Source organism: Corella eumyota, chromosome 7 (genome assembly GCF_963082875.1).
Source record: "Corella eumyota chromosome 7, kaCorEumy4.1, whole genome shotgun sequence".
Taxonomy (NCBI): domain Eukaryota; kingdom Metazoa; phylum Chordata; class Ascidiacea; order Phlebobranchia; family Corellidae; genus Corella; species Corella eumyota.
Window position 1 is genome coordinate 5,067,429 of NC_137496.1, and position 9,275 is coordinate 5,076,703.

General features: G+C 31.7%; 3 protein-coding genes across 4 annotated transcripts; 1 reads left to right on the forward strand and 2 right to left on the reverse strand.

Moving 5' to 3' along the window:
• Positions 1-108: 108 nt before the first annotated feature.
• On the reverse strand, positions 109-2,150 carry LOC145760153 (3-galactosyl-N-acetylglucosaminide 4-alpha-L-fucosyltransferase FUT3-like). Its single transcript, XM_082574031.1, has 6 exons — positions 1,954-2,150; positions 1,707-1,861; positions 1,524-1,625; positions 1,345-1,418; positions 1,144-1,260; positions 109-880 (listed from the first exon to the last, which is right to left on the reverse strand). Exons 1-6 carry the CDS (start codon positions 2,114-2,116, stop codon positions 109-111), a joined length of 1,383 nt encoding a protein of 460 aa, XP_082430157.1. The 5' UTR covers positions 2,117-2,150.
• A 1,645-nt stretch (positions 2,151-3,795) lies between these two features.
• Positions 3,796-6,061, forward strand: LOC145759358 (aquaporin-8-like). The gene is made up of 6 exons (XM_082573168.1): positions 3,796-3,885; positions 3,973-4,209; positions 4,299-4,425; positions 4,858-5,045; positions 5,233-5,367; positions 5,904-6,061. Exons 1-6 carry the CDS (start codon positions 3,839-3,841, stop codon positions 5,953-5,955), a joined length of 786 nt encoding a protein of 261 aa, XP_082429294.1. The 5' UTR covers positions 3,796-3,838; the 3' UTR covers positions 5,956-6,061.
• Positions 6,062-6,427: 366 nt separating this feature from the next.
• LOC145759359 (uncharacterized) lies at positions 6,428-8,782 on the reverse strand. Of its 2 annotated transcripts, XM_082573170.1 has the most exons (5): positions 8,569-8,782; positions 8,168-8,237; positions 7,797-7,913; positions 7,541-7,635; positions 6,428-6,848 (listed from the first exon to the last, which is right to left on the reverse strand). In XM_082573170.1, exons 1-5 carry the CDS (start codon positions 8,627-8,629, stop codon positions 6,553-6,555), a joined length of 639 nt encoding a protein of 212 aa, XP_082429296.1. In that variant the 5' UTR covers positions 8,630-8,782; the 3' UTR covers positions 6,428-6,552. The 2 variants fall into 2 exon arrangements, with proteins under 2 accessions (XP_082429296.1, XP_082429297.1); XM_082573171.1 differs by lacking the exon at positions 7,797-7,913 and having other exon boundaries at positions 8,569-8,769.
• Between the last annotated feature and the right edge of the window lie 493 nt (positions 8,783-9,275).

Here is a 9,275-nt window from a genome sequence, read left to right on the forward strand (position 1 = left end):
TACAAATATGTTTACTATATTTTATTAAACAACAACATGTTTTTAAGGTTTTTTTATTTTATACTAAATCATATAACATAATAAATAGAATAAATAATATGAGAAAATTTAATATTTAGGCAAACATTCTCTATTTTCTTTTTCATAAAACCATTTTCTAATTGAAGGAACAGTCCGTGGTGTTTTTGCATACCCAAATAAGGGAACATTTTGCTTAGTTTCGTTATAACGAGGCGAAAACACGTTATCTACGTTAATACCATGCAAAACACGACATAACTGACACATACCTATTGTCCTTCCATAGTCAAGCAATTCTTTTTCGTCGGTAAGTCTCCAATTTAAATACTCCCTATATGCAGTGTTGTTTTTGTCAAGGTAGTTGACAAAATCAATTAAGTCTTTAGTGGTAGCAAAATCGTTAACGTGTATGAACGAATGGGGAGGCGCTACTTTAAGGTAGTCTGCCTTGTCTGAGCCCCAAACAATAGGCACCACACCTCTTCTTAGAGCCTTACTCCAAAACTTTTCGGTTATGTAGTCGCCGCAGTGTTCATTGTTTTCAAACGCAATATAAAACTTGAACGACTCGATAAGCTCAATTTGTTCTTGCTCGTCATCCGGGAATGGCAAATTTTGCTCGAAACAGCGACCTCTCCTGTCTATAGGTAACCCTTCTTTTATCAAATCATCCGTTAGTGCTTTTCTAAGTCTAGCGCCTACTGTTTTATCGCAGTTAGATACTACCCAAAGTGCTATATGTTTCTTTTTGGACATGGCAATATCAATATCTTTAACAGGATCGCCTGTACCAAGGTCGTTAAGATATTGGAGAGTGCTTGCTGCAGTTCCCCATGGAAAATATATGTCTGCATACCGTCTGTAAGAAATTAATTAAGTACTTTGTATAGTATGTATTTTTGTAAACATTAGTTTACATGCTTTCATAGCCCATAATATAAATACTCTATTACAAAAACTAATAGTCAGTTACTTTGGTAAGATTAAGCCTGTTAGGTTATACAAACGTGCCTGAAAGTTTATGACATTTCTATATTTAACCTTAAAGTGTTTTTTTATAAAATAAATCTAATCGAAGATAACTTTAGATAAAACTTAACCATACAAATCTATTTAAATTACCTGTAAGTCATAGTTAAGTTAAACAGATTGTCAACATCTTGAAACGTTTTATTTTTAACCAAGCTCACATATCTTGCACTTTCGTGTGTTAGCCAAACGTAAAACTGGTCAGGTCTTCTGTTAGATTAAAGTTTATAAACTTCTTTTAAATTTTGATAATTATATTGTGATTTTTAATAATCTAATAAGAGTTGCCTCTACCTGTATTTTGGTAATTTTCGAATTTCTGCTTTCGGATAAACAAATAAAACAGATTTTGTGGTCGACTCTTTTATCTGTAAAAACAAAAAATCCCAATAAAAACTATAAACTTTAACATATTCTATGGAAGTAAAAACTTATAAGCACATCTAAAAGTGAATTTATAAAATGATGTTTACCTTTGATTCGTTGTAAGATAGAACGCAGGAACCACACTGCTTGTCATCAATCTTCATATTTTCTTTGAAGTGGGATTTCTTCCACAATAATATGGTAATAGTCTAAAGATATTATACTTAAGCAAGATCGTATAACTTTTTTAAAAACATTAAATAGTTTATTTATACTAAACTTAAACAAACCTCTTTTGAAGCTTTCAATAAAGCATGTTTTAGTCTTTTTTGGGAATACAATTGAGTTTCATAAAATTTTGTTGTTGACTCTAATATGTTTTTACTGGATTTGATAAGCGAATTTTCTTTCCACTCTTTAAACATAGTTGTTGATGTCTCTAAATCTGTAAATTGATATTTTTATTTTAATGTAAATTTTTTTAAATTAGTACTAAAAAGAATATATATAACTTTGGATTAAAATTAGTTACTTTACCTTTTTGTCCAATGCTTACTTGACTGGTGATTTTGTCTTGTTTATTGTATTCAATTGAATATAGAGAATCAAAGTTTGTTGTACTAACTAGAATATAACTTTTTAGTAGAACCATGGGCACAAAAACTAACATGCACAGTGCGGCTATACCTTTTTTTAACATTATGTTTATTTAAAATCCTTTTACATAATTTTGTTTTAATGCCTATACCAACTGAACAAAGGCAAAAATGTTATTTTAAGTTAGTTCTTTAAATAAATAAAATAATCTATTAAAATATTACGCCCAGTTTTTATTGCAAATTATATTTTTTATTACTCTTTTTATTACTGTTTAAATAAGACATATTCTATACCTTTATAAAATTGCTGTAGCGTAAATGAATTCACTAGGCATAATTAAGTGGCTTAATCAGTAGTTTTAGTTTGCGTCGTACGAATGCCGAAGGGCTAATATTCTAACCAAGACAACCGTATTTATTTGTATTTTTATAAACATATGAGAAAATTCATAACTGGTTTTTATATATAAGAAACTTACGGTTATATATAAGGCCCAAATCACTTCAAGACATTTATTATGTTATTTTCATAAGAACTTGTATTTTTAGATTTTGATACATTTACATATTGGCATATCAACTTTTAATTAATAACAAATTATAAAAGGTTGGTATTTAATTAATGACAAATTGTATGAGGTTATAATATTTCATTTTATAGTGGTATGGCCTTAGCTATACATCTGTATTAGCAGGTTACAAAAGACAAACAACTTGCTTATTTGATTCATGCATATCAAAAACGCAAACACTTGCCAAGCAAACATATTTTTTACACAATCATGCCGCGTATCAATAAATGGCAAGTAAGTAAATACAGTCTCGTGATGTTTGGACAGTAAATTACTACAAGTCGTGCTAACTGCTAGAATTGCAAATACGCAAACATAACGGTTTTAATGCAATATATGCAACAGCGGAATTTTTCTGTCAGAAGTGCCAATTTTAGTTGTCAACAGAAATGCATTAAAATGTTAAAAATTTATGGTTCTTATGGAATAATTTTTACTTTTGGCACGTTTTGAAATTGATTTACAATCGAAAAAAGGGTACAAATAGTTTTAAGTTAGGTATAAATGGTAAAAGAAAAAAAAAACTCGCTTTTAAAATATAACAACAGTTGTTTTATACCAAAAGTTATTTGCTGTTAAATGTTATTTTAATTTTTTGTCCAAGAATCAAATTTTTTAAGCATTATCAAAAAAATTAATGGTATTTTTAGCTTGCTGGTCAGCACGATTTGGACTATTTTTGGTTCGCGGTTTTAACGACCCGTTCAATATAAAATAGTTTTGCGTGTTGAGGCACCAAACGTGTTTATATAATTCCAATTAGTTGTTAAGCTTTGAAAGGGAAGTGCTATATAGGCAATAAATAAATATATCGTTTGCATTATTCGCCTAAGTGAAAAGGAAAATGATATGCTAAATCAATGTGATTGGCATATTTGTTTTTCTGGATATGTAATTTTAAAAATGTTACTAAACCACGTCCTTTTATATAGCTGAATAGGGATTTAATATTGTCAGGTCAAAATATCTGCAAGAAAGGGTTGCATACTAAACTATAGCCAATAATATTCTATTTACTTTCGTTAAATATTAACAACGGAAATGGGTAGCCTATTTCGGAATTTTTTGAATTTTGATTAACCCGTAACTGATCTCCGTTTTTAATGCAATATGTTTAGGATTTAATATAACTAAAATGAGTGCCATAAAAAGGCCTAAATTAATAGATTATAGACCTTACCTTTTAGATTAATTATTGACATCTTTCAGTTTAGATTTGATGTACAGTTTTAAAAAATTAGTAAAAAGAAAATGTTTGAAGATGCTGAATCTACGAGACTTTTGCCAAGTGACCAAAGGTAACTTGATAATATTTTTAAAAGTCTAGTTTTAGCTAATTATGGTTTAAAAATTAAAAAGGTTTTAGCTCTATGTTTTTGTTTTAGCTCTATACAAAGCATTTCCTTCAAGGACATGACTTCATCTCAAAAGTGGAGATTTATATTTAACCAAGCAATTCGCCCTGTAACAGCAGAATTTTTAGGCCAGATGGCCTTTGCATTTTTCCATTGCTCGACAGCTCATTCTATTGGTAATGAAACCACTGCACTTCGATCAATTTTGCCAGCCGTAAGCGATGGGCTTACGGTTGCTATTTTAGTCGTTATTATTGGCGGAATTAGGTAAACTTTCACTATACTATGTTCTATAACCCAACTCGTATTGCCGTACTTTAAATTTGCTGTGAATAATTGCAATTTTGTCACCACAGCGGTGCTCATGTAAATTTTGCGGTTACCTTTGCTGTGATGTTGGGCGGCGGAATCAAGCCGTGGAAGGTACCGCTGTATTTGATTGCTCAGTTACTTGGTTCGCTTAGTGGCGCTGGATTGGCATACGTAAGTTAAAGTTTTTAATAGTAGCTCTCCTACCTTATAAAAACACTCCTACCTTATAAAAAATATAAAACCTATCACCTTAAGATGATATGAAAAAAAAATAGTTGCTCAAACATTTTCGGTAGTGTGGTGAACTGGTCATGGTCCGAGTACGAGCCGAAAGGTTTCGGGTTCAAGCTGCACCAACGCCACACTATTCGCCCTTGAGTCCGGCGTTCACGGATAGCTCAGACACGTCTCAAACCGCACACTCTTACCCGATAAAAATATCTTATAATACCTGGAACAAAAATACTATAAAAATCGTCTTTAAATTGGTCTGGAAGTACATCAGGTTATGGCAGTGTGTTACGTCGGACACAGCAATGTAGCGCCACACTTAACCCTAACTCTAATATTTGCTCTTAATGCTTATTTGTGTTATTCTATCAGGTAGTACAAGGTGGGCCTAGCGGTGAATTTGTGCTTGGAAAAGATATTGGGCCATGGCAAGGTTTTGGAATGGAAGTTATGGCAACAACTATGTTAACATTAGTAGTGTTGGTTGCGGCGGTAGAACTGAGCAGTGTGAATGCTGCATTTGCAATTGGTTTTGCTATATTGGTTGACATCCTGGCAGGGTAGGCGTTGCAATTTCTATAATTAATGTAACACTTTAGCTTAATACTTCAATCTTAGTCCGTTGAACAAAATCTTGTTTGAAGTAAAGTTACTACATATGGTAAAGCTTTTATAGGTTATCAGACCATAGTCTCACCATTAAAAAATTATTCGTTTACTATGATTATTATTTTTGTTATTTTAAAGATTTGAAGTATCGGGCGGCTGCATGAATCCCACTCTTAGTCTCGGGCCAGCCGTATTTTCTGGTAAATGGGGATATTACTGGATTTACTGGGCAGGCCCTATACTGGGTTCGCTAATTGCTGCAGCAATATTTAGGTACTTATAACTATTTTTGTATTTACTATACAAAAAAATGAAAGAGGTAACAGCATGCAAAAACAAATGCATTTTAGCAATACGGGATTAGTTTTTAATATTTATTTTTTTCTCGATGTAAAAAGTAAAACCGGCAGCTTGGTGTAGTGGTAAGAACACTTGCTACACCACACATGAGGTCGTGGGTTTAATCCCCACTGATCTCATGCTGGAGCGCCTTCGAGTAAGGTGCTATAAACGGTATGAACTCCTGCTGAACCAGCACATAATCAGCAGCATAATTATTGGGCAATTATAATCTATAATATCCCGAACTGCCACACGCAACTCGAAACTGGATCGGAGTAACTGATGTTACTATATGTTTAAGTCGCGCATTCGACTTTTCCACATAAAGATATATACAAAAATAATGACTTTACAGCCCAAACAAACACAGTAGTATTGTTACCTCGATTCAAAATTTTTTTTTGCCTTTACTTTTTAAGAACAATTTAAAAATGTTTGAATTTTTTATTTTTTTGTTTGTTCTCTAGAATTCTTCTTGCTGACAAATACAGAATCACATGTCGCGACGATCGCCATTAAGAAGAGGATTAAGCAATTAGTATTTTGACAACGTCATTTAAACTTTTACATCAGTTCAACTTTTCTAATTTTTTTGTAAATTATCTTTTTCTACTGTATTTGTGCAATAAAGATCGTAATTTTCCGGATCATATTAACTAAGCAAATAGTTTTAAATAGTGCATAACTTTCTAAACATACCTAAATTAAATAAACCAGCAGCGTGGTGTAGTGGTCAGAACAATTGGCTTCACTACATATAGTTATAAGGTTTAATCCCAACTGCTCCCATGCAGTGGCGCCCTTGAGTATAGCGCTATAAATGGTCCTGCTGAGCCAGCCTTAATCAGCAGTTTTATTATCGGGCAGTCATAATCGATAAAATTTAAAACTGCCAAAAGCAGCACGAGATTGTGTCGGGGTAACTAATGCCATTCTACTTTTAGGCTGAGAGGCAACCTTTACAAATCACGGATAAATAAATGTAAAAAAATAAGAAAGACTAGATTTAATCAGTAGTTAAAAAGCACAGCGCAAATATTAAACAGGACATAGACAGGTAAAATGAATAAAATATAAACAAAACACAAAAAATCAAATTTCTACAATAAAAATAAATTACGTTTTTGTAATTGTGCAAATTGTTTTATCGTCACGTGATACAAAAATTGCGACCGCTTCTTTGTAGGAAGGCGGTTTTGCTTCTTTTAATTTCTGCTCGGTCTCCATTTCAGGACCCCTTTCGACTTCCGGTACCTTGACCACGAAAACCGGTATTTTAAACAACGCGTCGTAACTTGGGGGAATGCTCTCCAGTTCCGCGTAACTGGGCGGCTCGCTACTCACGTGACCCGTCGCCTGTTGTTCGCAATCATTGTTTGCTGCGTCAGCGCTGTTGTTGTTTTCTGACGAACCTTTAAAATCAAAACCGTAAAATTTTTTTTGTTTATCAGCCTTTTTTTGGGTGTTAAAAACATATTGTCGTGTTTATTACCTCAAAGTTGGTATTTATTTTTGAGCCTACATTCTAACAAACAAAAGACGTGCTTAAACATGTAAAAATCATAACCCCTTAAATCCCATTAAGCCATAAACATAATGGTCGTAATAAACAATTTGTAGTCAGTCAATTATTACTAGTCGATAGCTCGTTCTAGGGCTGACATTTTTAAGTGTCGTAATATGGTTGCAACTTTCAATACAATAAGTTACCCGTGGGCTACAAACTGCAATCTTATTTATTTTGTTGGACTATAACTTGGACATATATATTAGATGGTCTATTAGGTTTATTTTAAATGAGTTTATTCGTTTCATATAAATGCCCCAAACTTTAAAAAATTGTTTTTAACAAGAAAGTGTTTATGTGTTTTAGTTTTAAACACGTCAGGGATTTTTCCAAAATTCATTTAACCATAATTACACTCTTCTAATTTACCAAGACTTAGCAACTGATATTATAAACGTATCACAGGATTTTGTGGCTTGTGGTTAGCTTGTTAGTTATTGAGAAATATTATTGCGATTCAATGCCATTATACTGAGGCTAATATTTAAGCATTTGGTTTTATAAAACAATTCATAAATTGCCATTATATTTTCTTACCTCTATGCTTTAAAATACATCGAATCAGAATTCCAAGGAATAGAAATAGAAGAATCAACGAGCTCCAAACAATGGCCACTTTCATACCGGGCTTTCTATATTTAAAACAAAAATTTTTGTAATTATTTTAGAATTAAACAAAAAGGTAAAGGTTAAGGTTAATTAATTTAGTGTATAAAAAAAATTTAAAGTTTAATTATAAAAACATTAGTTTTAATAGTATAGCTTTATGAATTAATTTAAGTTAACAACTTACTTAGCTAATAGTAATACATAAAATAAACATATAAGTTGGATTAGAATATCTAATAACTGCGCAATTACCAAAAATTGTTTTGGAAATAAACAATACAGTTCAACAACTTGACTATCTCTAAATGTAAGAGAGGTCATTTGATAAGCTTAATAAACACTATAACAGTACTTTACTACATTCAACAATAAACATTTAGAAAATCGTTATTAAAATCAGACTGTCCGATAAAAAAAATAGCTGTTTTTATTCATAACTTGCAAAAAAAACACCTTTCTTAATCTGATTAGTGCTAAGCAGTATTATTACTAATTACAAACGCTGATAGCAATCTAATGCACGACTTTGTGTTTAAATAAACCAAAGTATCTTACCTTATAGAGTTTAATTTAAACAAGGTTGTTTGGCTGTTGTAGTTATATTCTTCGGTCGTCGTTGGCGCAGCTAAAACATAAATAAACACATGAATAATTTATCTAAACACAACATGTTTATTAAACATTAACTGCACTAAATGTCTTATTCATTAAAAACACAATTTATTATATGACTACCCATGCTATGTTTTTTAAATTTACATTTGTTGGTTTATTTTCAATAGCAGTAAAGGTATGTAAATGCTAAATAAGAGGCATTCAATGCAACACATTTTCGTTAAGGTTTAATTACATAACTATACATTGACAACGTATAATTTGTCAATTACACTAACTGTGCAAAACAATTAAGCATTTTTTTCATAAAACCTCAAAAATAAAATCGTTTTAGAACTCACTTTTTGATTTTTTGAGTAGTGTTAGCAGAATAACTGATATCATCAAACAAAATCTATTCATGTTTTAGCCTTTTAAATTTATCTGTAATCGTTTAACTTTTGGATCAAATTAAGTCTTCTGATTGAATCTAACGTTCATGTGTTTTAATAGTTGGCGACCTTTTTCGCAAGACTCGTTTTTTTAGCTAATATGATTAAGCGTTTTTTTGAAACTGTGTCGTTACAAAACGCTTGGCATGTTTAATATACCTCATCTAAGTTTTATTTAGACGCACAGTGTGAGAAAGACATTCAAAACACGGTCACGTGACCCGTGTCTTCCGATTGCGGTGTAAGCAAATAAGTTACATTTTGTAAAAATTACCCTGTTTAAAATTTGAACCTTGTTTTAGTGTGTAAATAACACTATAGAACATGGTTAATATACGTCATTGCCCATGGTAGAGCGACCAATACGTCCCAAGTATTTACAACATTCATTAAACATGGCTTGTTATCACATAAAACCGCCTAATATAACTAATTAGCTAATATAGAATGACAATTTTGCACGTGGTGGGGGTAACCAAATAATGACTTCTTGTTTAGGTATTGGTCGATTTGTCTAGGCTGGAATAACACGTGTTCACATAAATACTTCGACTTATTTGGTGATAGCAAAACTTTTTGACGTAATTTGTGTAGTTTGTTTTAACGTTAAAATATTC